The sequence below is a fragment of the Cherax quadricarinatus genome, chromosome 26, assembly GCF_038502225.1.
Source record: "Cherax quadricarinatus isolate ZL_2023a chromosome 26, ASM3850222v1, whole genome shotgun sequence".
NCBI lineage: Eukaryota > Metazoa > Arthropoda > Malacostraca > Decapoda > Parastacidae > Cherax > Cherax quadricarinatus.
In genome coordinates this window covers 32,927,314-32,944,944 of record NC_091317.1, presented here as the reverse complement: position 1 = coordinate 32,944,944, position 17,631 = coordinate 32,927,314, and the positions used below count along the sequence as shown (strand labels likewise).

The window sequence follows — 17,631 nt, the reverse complement described above, 5'->3', positions numbered from 1 at the left end:
TCACTGTGGAGATACGAGGAAATAAACAAGAACAAGAACAAGTAAGAAAATAGAAGAAAAGCCATTACCTGGAGAGAGGTATAACTTAAGAAATCTGAGGGTAAATGTGTTGCAGAGGTTTGAGCAAAGCTCAGGGAAGATTCTTACGAAACAGACAAAGCAAATGTGACAGTGATTATGGACAAGGTAGATTTTAGTGGAAAAATAAACATGTTATTAGAAGATGGGGGAACTTACGTGCCTCTTAAAACTGATAATTGGATAGGTAGGTAAGACTCACGATACATTGGACTGGAAAGCTATAAGCAATAATAATGATGCAATAAAGATTAAAGATGCAGTCAATAAATCACAATTTAGGGGCAGAATTAAAGACAGAGATACATGGTGTAATTTATAAGATGGCAGTATATATAACAAGTTGATAACAATTAAAAAAATATATTTTAGCAAATTACACAGAATCACACGATAGACAATTCAAGCACACAATGCTCGTTTCAGCTTTGATCTGAATTTCTGAGTGTTACATTTTTTTCATTTATCTGTTTAGTTATTTTACAATTTTCACCCTTTAATTTTCAATTTCTGTAAAGGCTGAAACAAACACAAAGACATTCAGAGATATTTGTTGCTAGAGAGAGAGAGAGAGAGAGAGAGAGAGAGAGAGAGAGAGAGAGAGAGAGAGAGAGAGAGAGAGAGAGAGAGAGAGAGAGAGAGAGAGAGAGAGAGAGAGTGAGAGAGAGAGTGAGAGAGAGAGAGTGAGAGAGAGAGTGAGAGAGAGAGTGAGAGAGAGTGAGAGAGTGAGAGTGAGAGAGTGAGAGAGTGAGAGAGTGAGAGAGTGAGAGAGTGAGAGAGAGTGAGAGAGTGAGAGAGAGAGAGAGTGAGAGTGAGAGTGAGAGTGAGAGTGAGAGAGAGTGTGAGAGAGAGTGTGAGAGAGAGTGTGAGAGAGAGTGTGAGAGAGAGTGTGAGAGTGTGAGAGAGAGTGTGAGAGAGTGTGAGAGAGTGTGAGAGAGAGTGTGAGAGAGAGTGTGAGAGAGTGTGAGAGAGAGTGTGAGAGTGTGAGAGAGAGTGTGAGTGTGAGAGTGTGAGAGTGAGAGTGTGAGAGAGAGTGTGAGAGAGTGTGAGAGAGAGTGTGAGAGAGAGTGTGAGAGTGTGAGAGTGTGAGAGTGTGAGAGTGTGAGAGTGTGAGAGAGAGTGTGAGAGAGAGTGTGAGAGTGTGAGTGTGAGAGTGTGAGAGTGTGAGAGAGAGTGTGAGAGAGTGTGAGAGAGAGTGTGAGAGAGTGTGAGAGTGTGTGAGTGTGTGAGAGTGTGTGAGAGTGTGTGAGAGTGTGTGAGTGTGAGTGTGTGAGTGTGTGTGAGAGTGTGTGAGTGTGAGAGTGTGTGAGTGTGAGAGTGTGTGAGTGTGTGTGTGAGTGAGTGAGTGTGTGAGTGAGTGAGTGTGTGAGTGTGTGTGAGTGAGTGAGTGTGTGTGTGTGTGTGTGTGTGTGTGTGTGTGTGTGTGTGTGTGTGTGTGTGTGTGTGTGTGTGTGTGTGTGTGTGTGTGTGTGTTCTGTTACAATTTTGCAGGAAGTGTATAGGTCAGCATAAGTACTACAGTGTAGTGTTCTAAAGATGTGGAGTGAGCAGCAGTATATATGCCATTTATATTTAGAAGATTTAGGGCCTTGAATCCTGTAATTAAAAACTGTGAAGCTTCTGATAGCTGCCTCTTGATGAGTGATGATTAGCTTCAGGTGGATTACAGAAGTGCATTCCCAGGCACAAATCTCTTACGTGAGGTATGGATAAATGTGAGAAAAGTATAGCGTTAGTAATCTAGATTTGGAAATGAGCAAAAGTTCAAGAGGTATCCCTAGTCTTTGACATTTTTTTTTTTTTATAGGAGGACCCTGCTTCACAGCACTTCACTTTCAGCAGTTCACTAATACACTGGTTCTCAATAATTCCCATGTTTCATTTAATCAGTCTCCCCACAATAAATATAGTCATACCCCACCCTACATCATTAATTGGTTTCAAGAGCCGTAAGCTAATCCAGTTTTTGATATAAACCGTACATGTCTTAAAAATGCTTTAAAATGACAAATACCGTAAAACTAGCATAAACAACTTGCAAGAGAATATAACTATTGCTAAACCTTAAAGAACACTAAAAACACATTTTAATCACTTTTTTTTTAAAGAATAATGAACACAATTAAAAAAATTGTCATTTACCTTGTGATTTTTCATTTAAAAATGCCTTAAGTATGACAAAAAGCACCTTACAGTAAGTGTAAATAACACACAAAAGAATATAACTCTTGTTAAGGCATTAAAGAATACCTTTTAATCATATTTAACTTATCTTCCATCGTAACCACATTACGCTTGGAATCACTAGCACCATCCTTCTTAGGACCCATAGATAACACAGACACAGTAAAGGAATAATAAAAAAATAACAGGAAAAGGCAAAGCAAGCACACAATCGCAGTATGGACAAAAATGCATATGGCATCGCCCTTGTTTTGAATGAGAATCAGCAACAACGCCACCATGCAGCACGAAAGTGGAGCTAAGTAATGATGAACATTTGTTTACAATTTTTCAGTGTAAATATTTTATTGTATATCTCTACATTTTTTGTGTTTTTATTGTACAGCCTCTCTTCACTTAGCGATGTACTCGTTTACTGATGACTCGGACTTACGACGGACTCTCTGACCAGTATGCAAACCTAAATAATGTATATTAGAGCTGATTTCGTGTATTCTGTTTATAAAAATATTCAGTACACTACTGTATAAACATTTGAAAATATACCAAAAATGTTATAAATGGTGCAAAGGTGACATTAAAACAACATCAATGATGGTTGACACAAACTCACTACCATTATAGTATGCTCCTCACTTAGCAACGAATTCGTTTACTGACATGGTCTTAGGAACGGAACTTCGTCATTAAGTGAGGAGAGACTGCATTTTAAATTTGTTTTAGCTTCTTTTATCTTTTATTGTTAATTTTTGTGTTTTATTTCAAATATATTTTTAAGGAAAAATTTATTTCACATCCTTTTATTATGACAACGGTGACGTTGCTGAGTGACATAACGTCGGATATAATGACGTTCGCTGAACTGAAATTTGCTCTAGAAAAGTGGCGTAAAGGTGAATTTGACGCAAGCTGAAATGATGTAAGGTGTCGTATGACTGTATTCACCACTCACTATAAACTAAGGATAAAAATATTTTAAGTAATGTGTGTACTGTATGTGCATTTTTTAGGTCTAGCTATACTGTTCACTCAGTATATAATAGTGTAAACATGCTATCAGGTTTTTACATACATTTCAAAGTGAAAAAAGGCTATGATTCACTTTACAGTGGTTTCTGTTTTACAGTGGTAGCCTGGAACCTCACCTCCTGTATAACCTGGGCCCTCCTGTATTTTAAATGTCTTCAATACACGTACCATCTGACTTACAACCAAGCTTGGTTCTGACTGACCAGTCCTAAGTCAAAATGGACACAAGTCGAACCTTAGAAAATTACCGACATACTGGGTAGGGCATAATGTCAAACCTTTGCTATATAAAGTACCTACATGGTACTGTATGTTACTTTTTACTAAATATTTTAGTACTGTATATCAACATCACAGTTACTGTATTGATTTGATTTTATTTTTTCCATCTCAGTAATTAGGCTTTCACGTTTCTTTTTGATAATTGTCGACTTCATGGGGGCCGAAGATTTCACTGCTTCTTTGATGCACTCTTTAAGTATTGTCGACACAGTGGAATGGGAGAGCTGAAGATCGCGAGAAATGCTGTTGACATTTTTTCATCTTCTGGTTGAGAGTATGAGCCTTTCTTGCCACAAGCTCCAGTGCAAGATTCACACTTCCTCTTAGGGGCCATGGTGAAATCTAATGTTCAGGTACATATATACAGTACAGTACAGTTAATACCGTATGATGCTGCTGAGAGGGCAGGGTAACTCAAAGTGATGCTGCCTGAGTGATGTGAGAGCTCTCTGGTCAACTGTCGTATGGTGGTATGCAGTGGCCCACCCAGCCCTACTGCTAGATGTACAGTCATAAGTATGAGTGGTAATATGTCAAGCAGGTCATACATCGAATGGTAGGTGTATAAACATCAAATTTAAATTTGTTGGCCATGATAAAGCCTAAGAATTTCCTCTCATTTTCTTCAAATGAAAATCTTGAAGAAGAGACTGCCATTAATCTTGAAGGCATCCAGAAAGGACCCTATGAGTTCTGTAAAACGAAGCAATGGTTGAGAAAATGTCCACGAAGAGAGGTGAAAGCAATGTGTTTTTGAAACGAAGCAAGGGGAACAACCGAGTTCAGGAGCATTATGGGAGCCTCAGCTGATGCTAACCATCAGAATTGAACAATACCTGGTAATTATTAAGCACAAAGCTCACATGAGTTGCTGGAGTGTAGAGACATGAGTACCAGTGAGAATAAGGCATGGCATATTCCAGGTCCAGGCCCCTTTTTTCCTATGGTCATATCATAGAAATAATGACTTGTACAGTATTATTATACAGTATTAAAAAAAATGCTGAGTCTCTGGATCATTCAATGTTGACCTGGTATACATTTTTGAAGATTTTCAACTTTAAACAGTGGAGCAAATGTCCACGGTACTTGTAGTAAACCCATCTCCATACCCATTTTTCACAGGGACCAGACATGGCTTCTCATCACACATTGGACACAACTCGTTTCTGACTTGAGATGACCGCATCCAAACTATAAGATTATATCTGTCAAAATAAAATAACCATAATAAGAGATTATGTATGGTACCTAAAATACAGATTGTGACAAGCCACACCTTGCTGGGAGCTGCAGCCATAACATTTCTCTCTAAACTCACTTAATGTTAAAATTAGTATACAGTTCCGATAAAATAAAATAATACTTTTGCTCCACAATGAAAAATATACCCAAACTATCAGCAAATAGTATGCTAAAATTGAGGTTGCTCATAGATGTGATAAAGACTACCAAACTGATTACAAAAAGATAATAGCCACTATTACCGAACACCGTCTGATATAGGCAGTGCACCATGACGCTGTTGTCCACGATGAAGCACTCCTCTGCCCAATTTGTGAGAGTAACCCAGTCGCTGTGAAGAAGTTTCATTCCTCATTGGTCCAAAATAAAGATCTCCATCACTGAAGTCTTCATTCAGGCAAACATTGAGAGTTACCTAAGACATAAACAGTTGCATTATACAGTATCATTAGTCTTGCCACATACATGTATCTACTGTATGCAAAATGCTAAAACCAACATTAATTGAATCCTTATTTTGAACAAATATTGCATGCAGACACCTGGGAGCACATGCATGGAATGTTCAGAATCTGTTTTATAACACAAGTTGTATATAACCTGTCATATACCTGTGGCCAGTTTTGAGAGATCTACTCTTGCAGCCCAGCCTGATGCCAGGCTTTCCTGCTGACTGTCTGGTCAACCAGGCTGTTTATGCTAGTAGCCCAAAGACCCCCATAGACACCACAACCCAGGTACTCGAACATTTGTAGTAGGAAGCTGTCCAGCTTCTTGAAGGTGGCCATTCTCACTCTGGCAGTATTTTTGATATCTGCTGGTAATATGCCGAGGAGTCCTGGACTCTTCAGCAAACTACTAGTGTACTCCTAGGGAACAATGTGTCATCATATATATGTTGACATTAGAGGTGTGCCAACGTATTGGTATCAGTATTGGTGGCCATCAACTATATTTATGGTATCAGTAGTGGTGAAAAATTTGCCAATAACAATTGATACTTTTGAAATATTATTACACAGGCACTTAAAAATAGCAAATTTTACTCTTTACCTCATGATACATACACTCACATGAGCACAGTACACACAGTCACATGTGACTCGGTCTGTGGGCTGCCAATGTAAATTTAACTGGACAATGCCTCAGCTAAGGCTTTGTCCAGAAAACTATATACTGTCCTCAGAGCGATGCCATTTCCTGGATCCCAAACAGCAGTGCACATCACCCAAGTTATTCAACAAGTAATGCATGAATTCAACACAAGGACAAACACAACCACTCCGGAGCTCTGGACAAGGCACATGATTGGGCACTCTCTCCACTCTACAGAAAAAAAAAAAAATGTATCACATTTATAAGGCTCAGAGTGAAAACAGATTAATAAGACACCAACAAATCCTTATATTTTGTCATCAAAAGAAAAATACATTAAATTTTTTAATTTATATTTTAATAATAAAGTTTTAGACTCAGAAAGTAAAAAAATAAATGCTGTTGTCCCAAATAAGTTTCCTTCAAATCAGGGAACAGGTGGGGCTTGAACCCATGGCAAGTGAGTCATGAAACTCACAGGCCAGTGTGTTAACCACTGGGCCACCAGGCTCTAATAAGATTCATCCAACTAGGAATATTTCTATACACCATAGGGAGTTTAGCATGGGCCACCACTGTGGCCACTAACCTCCCTATGGTGTATAGAAATACAGTAGGGCCCCACTTATACGGCAGGTTCCAGGCTACCGCCGTAAAGCGGAAATTGCCATAAAGTGGAACCCCCTTTTTTCCCCACTTATAAATGCATATAAATACTAAATACCAACTTAACACTAACATATATTAAGTTAGCAATAGAACTAGGCATTAAAAAACAATAAAAAAAAGTAAAATACATATATAGTACACTCATTACTTACATTAAAATATTTGTAGTCTTAATCTAGGGTGAGAAGAGTAGCATTTATTGTAAGAAATCAAGTGTGGTATGTATGGTAGTCAGCCGGGCTACCATACCAGACCAACCCACCCACACATACTATTCTATAACATTTAAGCGTCACAGAGCGATAAAATGCAACACAGTTCACTCATTATTTACCTTAAAATATTTGTAGTCTTAATGTAGGGTCAGAGGTGAGTAAATGAGAAAAAACGAATAAATGAGAGAGAGAGAGAATGAGTACATGAGAGAGGACAGGCACGGAGTTATGTAAACAAACCAGGTGTACTTATCTGGTTTGTGTACAAGTTACACTGTGTACAAGTTGTCTCTACATTGATACTGTAGAATAAATAAAGAGGAACACTCCCATTCTCATGTAACACAATTTTTAGAAGAAATGACACTCTGAGTGAAGGCATACAAAAGGAATAATTTTCTACAGTTATGCCCAGTAATACATTTTCTCTTATGTTGGATTAGAGAAAACGTTATTCTTCCCGTCACTCATGCAAGTCGTCGGCTACCACATCTCATATTTATGTTATTTATTCTACTGTGAGGTGTATTTATCATCTTATATGTTATGTATCATGTTTATTATATAATTTTGAAAAAATATCATAGGTGGATTAATGAAAATGTGTATATTAAAGTAATATACGACATTTAATGAGACTCAGCGATTATTATTGAGTACAGTGGACCCCTGCATAATGATCACCTACCAATGCGACCAATTATGTAAGTGTATTTATGTAAGTGCGTTTGTACGTGTATGTTTGGGGGTCTGAAATGGACTAATCTACTTCACAATATTCCTTATGGGAACAAATTCGGTCAGTACTGGCACCTGAACATACTTCTGGAATGAAAAAATATCGTTAACCGGGGGTCCACTGTATTATTATTATCATTACTAATATGGCTCTCGAGACACAAGACCAGAGGTGTCGCTAGGGTTGGTGTCACCCAGGGTGGAATCTTTGGTGTCACCCGGGGTGGCATCTTTGGTGTCACCCGGGGTGGCATCTTTGGTGTCACCCCATGAAATCCAAGGGCAGGGGATAGGGGTAGTAAAATCCAGTTACATCACTGCTGCATGCCCAGTGACTAATGTTTAGCAATGAGAACGTTTAAAGGCCATAAACTAAACTTTATTAACGATAAAATAAATAATCATAGTAATATTGAGGAAACATAAACTCAAATACCACTTTGAATACAGGCAACAGATCCTATATTTATTCATCTTCAACAATAAAAAAAAAAAAAAAAAATTGAAAAATAAAGAAAAAACTAGTTCCGATTTAACCTTGAGTACAGGTAACATCTCAAAGAATCTGATATTTCATTTCCTTGCCTTCAATCCTGCAAGATCATCTATCACATCAAAATCAATTATTTTCCCTATATAGGCCTATTTGTACTCTGTAATCCTATAATAGGCTATATAGAAACGAAGGATTTTTCTCTTAGGTTGCTGCAACATGGTTTTGGTCATTAGTGTTACGTTCTTTAGAGGCTCTATGGTGTCACCCGGGGCAGCCCCCCCGCCCCCCCTTACGACGCCACTGCACAAGACACTCTTATTGATTTTAATGTGTACCTGCATGTCAGCACAGTAAGTTTATTTAGGTACAGGTATACATAAGTATAATTATCAGAGTACATATATAAAATATATGCCGGGAGTAAGGGGTTAGTAACCCCTTCTCCTGTATAAATTACTGAATTTAAAAAGAGAAACTTTCATTTTTCTTTTTGGGTCACCCTGCCTTGGTGGGATACAGCTGGTTTGCTGAAAAAAAAAAATATAAAATATGAAATAACTTTTAAATACACTTGAAATTTTAAAGTTTCCAGACATAATTGAGAGAGACAGTGGTTACGGAGCTCATGGAGAATGTAAACAAACCAGGTTGGGCACTGTGACTGTACAGTGGACCCCGGGTTCACGAAGCCATCGGTATCTGATAAATCCGGTATCCGAAGCATTATATCGCAAAAAATTTGCCTCGGTTCCTGTTACAAAACCCGGTATGTGATACGATTCGTACGAGACGTGTCCAGTGTTTACAAGTCAGCAAGTGTGTGCGCATATAAGGATACATTCGGTACATTCCATATTATCCATATTATCACTGTTTTTGGTGCTTGTTTCTGCAAAATAAGTCACCATGGGCCCCAAAAAGCTTCTAGTGCCAACCCATCGAGACCAAGGGTGCTAATGACTATTGAAATTAAGGAAATGTGTGCAAAGTGGCTTGAAGTGCAAACCTTTTTTGATGAAAATCACTTTGACACAGCTACTGCAAGCCGTGTTGGCAACCTGTACACTGACAATGTTGTGAACCACTTTAGGAAAGTCATAAAGGAACGAGAGGTACAGGCCTCTATGGACAGATATGTTGTTCGACAGAAGTCCAGTGACTCTCAAGCTGGTCCTAGTGGCATTAAAAGAAGAAGGGAAGTAACCCCGGAAAAGGACTTGCTACCTCAAGTCCTAATGGAGGGGGATTGCCCCCCCTTTTTTTTTTTCAACAAGTCGGCTGTCTCCCACCGAAGCAGGGTGACCCAAAAAAGAAAGAAAATCCCCGAAAAGAAAATACTTTCATCATCATTCAACACTTTCACCACACTCACACATTATCACTGTTTTTGCAGAGGTGCTCAGAATACAACAGTTTAGAAGCATATACGTATAAGGATACATAACATATCCCTCCAAACTGCCAATATCCCAAACCCTTCCTTTAAAGTGCAGGCATTGCACTTCCCATTTCCAAGACTCAAGTCCGACTATATGAAAATAACCGGTTTCCCTGAATCCCTTCATTAAATATTACCCTGCTCACACTCCAACAGATCGTCAGGTCCCAAGTACCATTCGTCTCCAGTCACTCCTATCTAACACACTCACACACGCTTGCTGGAAGTCCAAGACCCTCACCCACAAAACCTCCTTTATCCCCTCTCTCCAACCCTTTCAAGAACGACCCCTACCCTGCCTTCCTTCCCCTATAGATTTACAGTGGACCCCCGGTTAACGATATTTTTTCATTCCAGAAGTATGTTCAGGTGCCAGTACTGACCGAATTTGTTCCCATAAGGAATATTGTGAAGTAGATTAGTCCATTTCAGACCCCCAAACATACACGTACAAAAGCACTTGCATAAATACACTTACATAATTGGTCGCATTAGGAGGTGGTCGTTAAGCGGGGGTCCACTGTATATGCTTTCCATGTCATTCTACTTTGATCCATTCTCTCTAAATGACCAAACCACCTCAACAACCCCTCTTCTGCCCTCTGACTAATGCTTTTATTAACTCTACACCTTTTCCTAATTTCCACACTCCGAATTTTCTGCATAATATTTACACCACACATTGCCCTTAGACAGGACATCTCCACTGCCTCCAACCGTCTCCTCGCTGCTGCATTTACCACCCAAGCTTCACATCCATATAAGAGTGTTGGTACTACTATGCTTTCATACATTCCCTTCTTTGCCTCCATAGATAACGTTTTTTGACTCCACATATACCTCAACGCACCACTCACCTTTTTTCCCTCATCAATTCTATGATTAACCTAATCCTTCATAAATCCATCTGCCGACACGTCAACTCCCAAGTATCTGAAAACATTTACTTCTTCCATACTCCTCCTCCCCAATTTGATATCCAGTTTTACTTTATCTAAATCATTTGATACCCTCATCACCTTACTCTTTTCTATGTTCACTTTCAACTTTCTACCTTTACACACATTCCCAAACTCATCCACTAACCTTTGCAATTTTTCTTTAGAATCTCCCATAAGCACAGTATCATCAGCAAAAAGTAACTGTGTCAATTCCCATTTTGAATTTGATTCCCCAGAATTTAATCCCACCCCTCTCCCGAACACCCTAGCATTTACTTCTTTTACAACCCCATCTATAAATATATTAAACAACCATGGAGACAGTACACATCCCTGTCTAAGACCTACTTTTACCGGGAAGTATTCTCCCTCTCTTCTACACACCTAACCTGAGCCTCACTATCCTCATAAAAACTCTTAACAGCATTTAGTAACTTACCACCTATTCCATATACTTGCAACATCTGCCACATTGCTCCTCCATCCACACTATCATATTCTTTCTTCTTTCAACGTACCAGCCGTATCCCACTGAGGTGGGGTGGCCCAAAAGAAAAAACTGAAGTTTCTCCTTTTAAATTTAGTAATATATACAGGAGAAGGGGTTACTACCCCCTTGCTCCCGGCATTTTAGTCGCCTCTTACGACACGCATGGCTTACAGAGGAAGAATTCTGTTCCACTTCCCCATGGAGATAAGAGGAAATAAACAAGAACAAGAATTAGAAAGAAAATAGAAGAAAACCCAGAGGGGTGTGTATATATATGCTTGTACATGTATGTGTAGTGTGACCTAAGTGTAAGTAGAAGTAGCAAGACTTACCTGTAATCTTGCATATTTATGAGACAGACAAAAGACACCAGCAATCCTACCATCATGTAAAACAATTACAGGCTTTCGTTTTACACTCACTTGGCAGGACGGTAGTACCTCCCTGGGCGGTTGCTGTCTACCAACCTACTACCTACACTCTATCATATGCCTTTTATAAATCCATAAATGCAATAAAAACTTCCCTACCTTTATCTAAATACTGTTCACATATATGCTTCAATGTAAACACTTGATCTACACATCCCCTACCCACTCTGAAACCTCCTTGCTCATCCGCAATTCTACATTCTGTCTTACCTCTAATTCTTTCAATTATAACCCTACTGTACACTTTTCCTGGTATACTCAGTAAACTTATTCCTCTATAATTTTTACAATCTCTTTTGTCCCCTTTCCCTTTATATAAAATAAAGAGACTATACATGCTCTCTGCCAATCCCTAGGTACCTTCCCCTCTTTCATACATTTATTAAACAAAAGTACCAACCACTCGAACACTATATCCCCCCCTGCTTTTAACATTTCTGTCATGATTCCATCAGTTCCAGCTGCTTTACCCTCTTTCATTTTACGTAATGCCTCCCGTACCTCCACCACACTTACATTCTGCTCTTCTTCACTCCTAAAAGATGGTATACCTCCCTGGCCAGTGCATGAAATTACTGCCTCCCTTTCTTCCTCAACATTTAAAAGTTCCTCAAAATATTCTCGCCATTTACCTAATACCTCCCTCTCCCCATCTACTAACTCCCCTACTCTGTTTTTAACTGACAAATCCATACTTTCCCTAGGCTTTCTTGTTTAACTCACTCCAAAATTTTTTCTTATTTTCATTAAAATTTCTTGACAGTGCCTCTCCCACTCTATCATCTGCTCTCCTTTTGCACTCTCTCACCACTCTCTTCAACTTTATTTTACTCTCCATACTCTGCTCTTCTTATAACACTTCTGCTTTGTAAAAACCTCTCATAAGCTACCTTTTTCTCTTTTATCACACCCTTTACTTCATCATTCCACCAATCACTCCTCTTTCCTCCTGCACCCACCCTCCTATAACCACAAACTTCTGCCCCACATTCTAATACTGCATTTTTAAAACTATTCCAACCCTCTTCAAGGCCCCCATTAAAACTTCGACACTCTCCCCTCCTCCCATCCCATCACTCATCACCAGATCTTCATTAAAGGTAGTGTCAATTATGCTATTGTGATTATTCTATTGTTATTGTAATTATTATATTGCATTAAACTTAATATATCATGTGGTAAAAGTTTTTTTTTTCATACTTTTGGGTGTCTTGCACGGATTAATTTGATTTCCATTATTTCTTATGGGGAAAATTGATTCGCTTTCCGATAATTTTGGTTTACGATGAGCTCTCAGGAACGGATTAATATCATGAACCGGGGGTCCACTATATTAGAAAGTCAGGTGGGGGAGCCGTATTGAGAGTTTTGGTCAGAATTTGAAATGACCGTATAAGCGGAATGTCGTCATGTGAAATGATATAAAACGGGACCCTACTGTATACCTATTTGGCCTGGGCCAGTAGTTAACACGCTGGCTTGTGAATTTTACAACTCACTCGCTATGACTTCAAACCCCCCACTCGTTCCCTGATTTGTTTACAATTGTGGTACTAAGTTTCCTTCTTTATAATGCTGGTGGCTAAAACACATTTCACTCTATACTGCTAGTGGCTACAACATACATTTCATTATATATTAAACAAAGTTCTTTTTATAAATACATTGGATGTTTCCCACCAAGGCAGGGTGACCCCAAAAAAAAAACTTTCATCATCATTCACTCCATCAGTGTCTTGCCAGAGGTGTACCCACGCTACACTTAAAAAATTACAGCATATCAACACCTCCCATTCAAAGTGCGGTCACTGTACTTCTCACCTCCAGGACTCAAGTCCAGCTAACCGGTTTACCTGAATCCTTTCATAAAGTTACTTTGCTCACACTCCAACAGCATGTCAAGTTATAAAAATCATTCGTCTCCACTTACTCCTATCTAACAGGCTCAAGCACGCTTGCTGGAAGTCTAAGCCCCTTGCACAAAGAACCTCCTTTACCCCTTCCCTCTAACCTTTCCTAGACGACCCCTATCATGCCTTCCTTCCACTACAGATTTACATGCCCTCCAAGTCATTCTATTTTGTTCCATCCTCTCTAAATGTCCAAATGTTGGTTGACACCTACTTGCCATACTCGGAAGTCGAAAGGGGTGGTGCTGCCAGTTTCAGGGAAACCCAAAAGATCAGCAAATAGAGGGCTGACACCATGCTTAACAACCCCTCCTCTGCCCACTGGATAATACTTTTAGAAACCCCGCACCTCCTTCTAATCTCCAAGCTACGGATTCTCTGCATTATATTCACACCATATGTTGCCCTAAGACACAACATCTCCACTGCTTCCAGTCTTCTTGTTGCAACATTCACCACCCATTCTTCACACCCATATAAGAGCACTGGCACTACTATACTCTCATACATTCCCCTCTTTGCTTCCATGAATAATGTTCTTTGTCTCCACAGATTCCTCAGAGCACCACTCACCTTTTTTCCTCAACATTTCTATGATTCACCTCATCTTTCATAGATCCATCTGCTGACAAGTTCACTCCCAAATATCTGAATACATTCACTTCCTCCATACTCCCTCCCTCCAATCTGATTTCCAATCTTTCATTACCTAAATTTTTGGTTAGCCTCATCACCTTACTCTTTCCTATGCTCACTTTTAATTTCCTTCTTTTACATACCCTACCAAACTCATCCACCAACCTCTGCAACTTCTCTTCAGAATCTCCCAACAGTAGAGTGGCATCAGCAAAAAGCAACTGTGACAACTCTTACTTAGTGTTAGATTCTTTATCTCTTAATCCCACACCTTTTGCCAACACCCGAGCATTCACTTCTCTTACAACCCCATCTATAAATATACTGAATAACCATAGTAACATCACGCATCCCTGTCTAAGGCCTACTTTTACTGAGAAACAATCTCCCTCTTTCCTACAGACTCTAATCTGAGCCTCACTATCCTCATAAAAACTCTTAACTGCATTCAGTAACCTACCACCTATTCTATACTTTTGTAACATCTGCCATAGTGCTCTCCTATCTACCCTATCATATGCCTTTTCCAAATCCATAAATGCAACAAAAACCTCTTTGCCCTTTTCTAAATACTGCTCACCTATATGCTTCACTGTAAGCAATTGGTCTATGCACTCCTTATCCTTCCTAAAGCCTCCTTGTTCATCTGAGATAGTGCTCTCCATCTTATCCCTAATTCTTTCGATAACAGCTCTACCAGGTGTACTCAACAGGCTTATTACCCTATAATTTTTAAACTCTCTTTTGTCTCCTTTGCTTTCATACAAAGGAACTATGCATGCTCTTTTCGGCAATCCCTAGGTACCTTATCCTCTTCCATACATTTATTAAATAAAAGCACCAACCACTCCAAAACCATATCCCCACCTGCTTTTAACATTTTTATCTTTATCCCATCAATCCCAACTGCTTTATCCTTTTTCATTCTACCCACTGCCTCATGCACTTCCCCCACACTCACAACTGGCTCTTCCTCACTCCTACACGATGCTTTACCTCCTTTCCCAATGCACGAAATCATAGCTTCTCTATCTTCATCAACATTTAACAGCTCCTCAAAATATTTCCTCCATTTTTCTGATGCTTCCAACTCTCCATCTAATAACTCTCCTCTCCTATTTTTACTTGTCAAATGCATTCATTCCCTAGGCTTCCATAACTTATTAATCTCGCTCCAAAACTTTTTCTTATTTTCAACAAAATTTATACAGGCAGTATACAACTTATGATTTTTCTTGGATCTCTATGAAGCATCCCATTGTCTCTATGGATTAAAACCTCAAATGGTTTAAAACTAACTCAGTTACCCAGAATAACCACAAAAAAAAAAAATAAAGATTTAAACAGTTTTATTTTTTTTATTTATCATCACACTGGCCGATTCCCACCAAGGCAGGGTGGCCCGAAAAAGAAAAACTTTCACCATCATTCACTCCATCACTGTCTTGCCAGAAGGGTGCTTTACACTACAGTTTTTAAACTGCAACATTAACACCCCTCCTTCAGAGTGCAGGCACTGTACTTCCCATCTCCAGGACTCAAGTCCGGCCTGCCGGTTTCCCTGAATCCCTTCATAAATGTTACTTTGCTCACACTCCAACAGCACGTCAAGTATTAAAAACCATTTGTCTCCATTCACTCCTATCAAACACGCTCACGCATGCCTGCTGGAAGTCCAAGCCCCTCGCACACAAAACCTCCTTTACCCCCTCCCTCCAACCCTTCCTAGGCCGACCCCTACCCCGCCTTCCTTCCACTACAGACTGATACACTCTTGAAGTTATTCTGTTTCACTCCATTCTCTCTACATGTCCGAACCACCTCAACAACCCTTCCTCAGCCCTCTGGACAACAGTTTTGGTAATCCCGCACCTCCTCCTAACTTCCAAACTACGAATTCTCTGCATTATATTCACACCACACATTGCCCTCAGACATGACATCTCCACTGCCTCCAGCCTTCTCCTCGCTGCAACATTCATCACCCATGCTTCACACCCATATAAGAGCGTTGGTAAAACTATACTCTCATACATTCCCCTCTTTGCCTCCAAGGACAAACTTAAGAAATCGTAATGACACGATTGCAAATAAACCATACCCCCGGCCGGGATTGAACCCGCGGTCATAGAGTCTCAAAACTCCAGCCCGTCGCGCTAGCCACTAGACCAGCCAGCCACAATAAGATTCATCCAACTAGGTATATTTCTACACCATAGGAAAGTTAGCACAGGCACCTCTGTGACCACAAATGCAAGTTTTTACAGACGAATCTCCAGCTAGCGTGGCCGTGGCGAACTCTAGCTCAAGTCCCTTCACTGCCGTCAACATGACTTAAGAAATCGTAATGACACGATTGCAAATAAACCATACCCCCGGCCGGGATTGAACCCGCGGTCATAGAGTCTCAAAACTCCAGCCCGTCGCGCTAGCCACTAGACCAGCCAGCCACAATAAGATTCATCCAACTAGGTATATTTCTACACCATAGGAAAGTTAGCACAGGCACCTCTGTGACCACAAATGCAAGTTTTTACAGACGAATCTCCAGCTAGCGTGGCCGTGGCGAACTCTAGCTCAAGTCCCTTCACTGCCGTCAACATGACTTAAGAAATCGTAATGACACGATTGCAAATAAACCATACCCCCGGCCGGGATTGAACCCGCGGTCATAGAGTCTCAAAACTCCAGCCCGTCGCGCTAGCCACTAGACCAGCCAGCCACAATAAGATTCATCCAACTAGGTATATTTCTACACCATAGGAAAGTTAGCACAGGCACCTCTGTGACCACAAATGCAAGTTTTTACTGCCGTCATGTTGACGGCAGTGAAGGGACTTGAGCTAGAGTTCGCCACGGCCACGCTAGCTGGAGATTCGTCTGTAAAAACTTGCATTTGTGGTCACAGAGGTGCCTGTGCTAACTTTCCTATGGTGTAGAAATATACCTAGTTGGATGAATCTTATTGTGGCTGGCTGGTCTAGTGGCTAGCGCGACGGGCTGGAGTTTTGAGACTCTATGACCGCGGGTTCAATCCCGGCCGGGGGTATGGTTTATTTGCAATCGTGTCATTACGATTTCTTAAGTCATGTTGACGGCAGTGAAGGGACTTGAGCTAGAGTTCGCCACGGCCACGCTAGCTGGAGATTCGTCTGTAAAAACTTGCATTTGTGGTCACAGAGGTGCCTGTGCTAACTTTCCTATGGTGTAGAAATATACCTAGTTGGATGAATCTTATTGTGGCTGGCTGGTCTAGTGGCTAGCGCGACGGGCTGGAGTTTTGAGACTCTATGACCGCGGGTTCAATCCCGGCCGGGGGTATGGTTTATTTGCAATCGTGTCATTACGATTTCTTAAGTCATGTTGACGGCAGTGAAGGGACTTGAGCTAGAGTTCGCCACGGCCACGCTAGCTGGAGATTCGTCTGTAAAAACTTGCATTTGTGGTCACAGAGGTGCCTGTGCTAACTTTCCTATGGTGTAGAAATATACCTAGTTGGATGAATCTTATTGTGGCTGGCTGGTCTAGTGGCTAGCGCGACGGGCTGGAGTTTTGAGACTCTATGACCGCGGGTTCAATCCCGGCCGGGGGTATGGTTTCCAAGGACAAAGTTCTCTGTCTCCACAGACTCCTAAGTGCACCACTCACTCTTTTTCCCTCATCAATTCTATGATTCACCTCATCTTTCATAGACCCATCCGCTGACACGTCCACTCCCAAATATCTGAATACGTTCACCTCCTCCATACTCTCT

At 40.4% G+C, this 17,631-nt stretch overlaps 1 protein-coding gene across 1 annotated transcript in view; it reads right to left on the bottom strand.

Moving 5' to 3' along the window:
- Window positions 1-381: 381 nt before the first annotated feature.
- The window catches only part of LOC128691715 (2-oxoglutarate and iron-dependent oxygenase domain-containing protein 2), a 42,659-nt gene continuing 25,409 nt past the window's right edge, over window positions 382-17,631 (bottom strand). The window contains exons 6-7 of the mRNA XM_053780595.2: window positions 5,061-5,233; window positions 382-4,781 (exon numbers count right to left, since the gene is read on the bottom strand). Coding sequence (XP_053636570.1) covers window positions 4,634-4,781; window positions 5,061-5,233 — 321 coding nt within the window. The 3' untranslated portion in view covers window positions 382-4,633. The remainder of the gene's footprint in view (window positions 4,782-5,060; window positions 5,234-17,631) is intronic.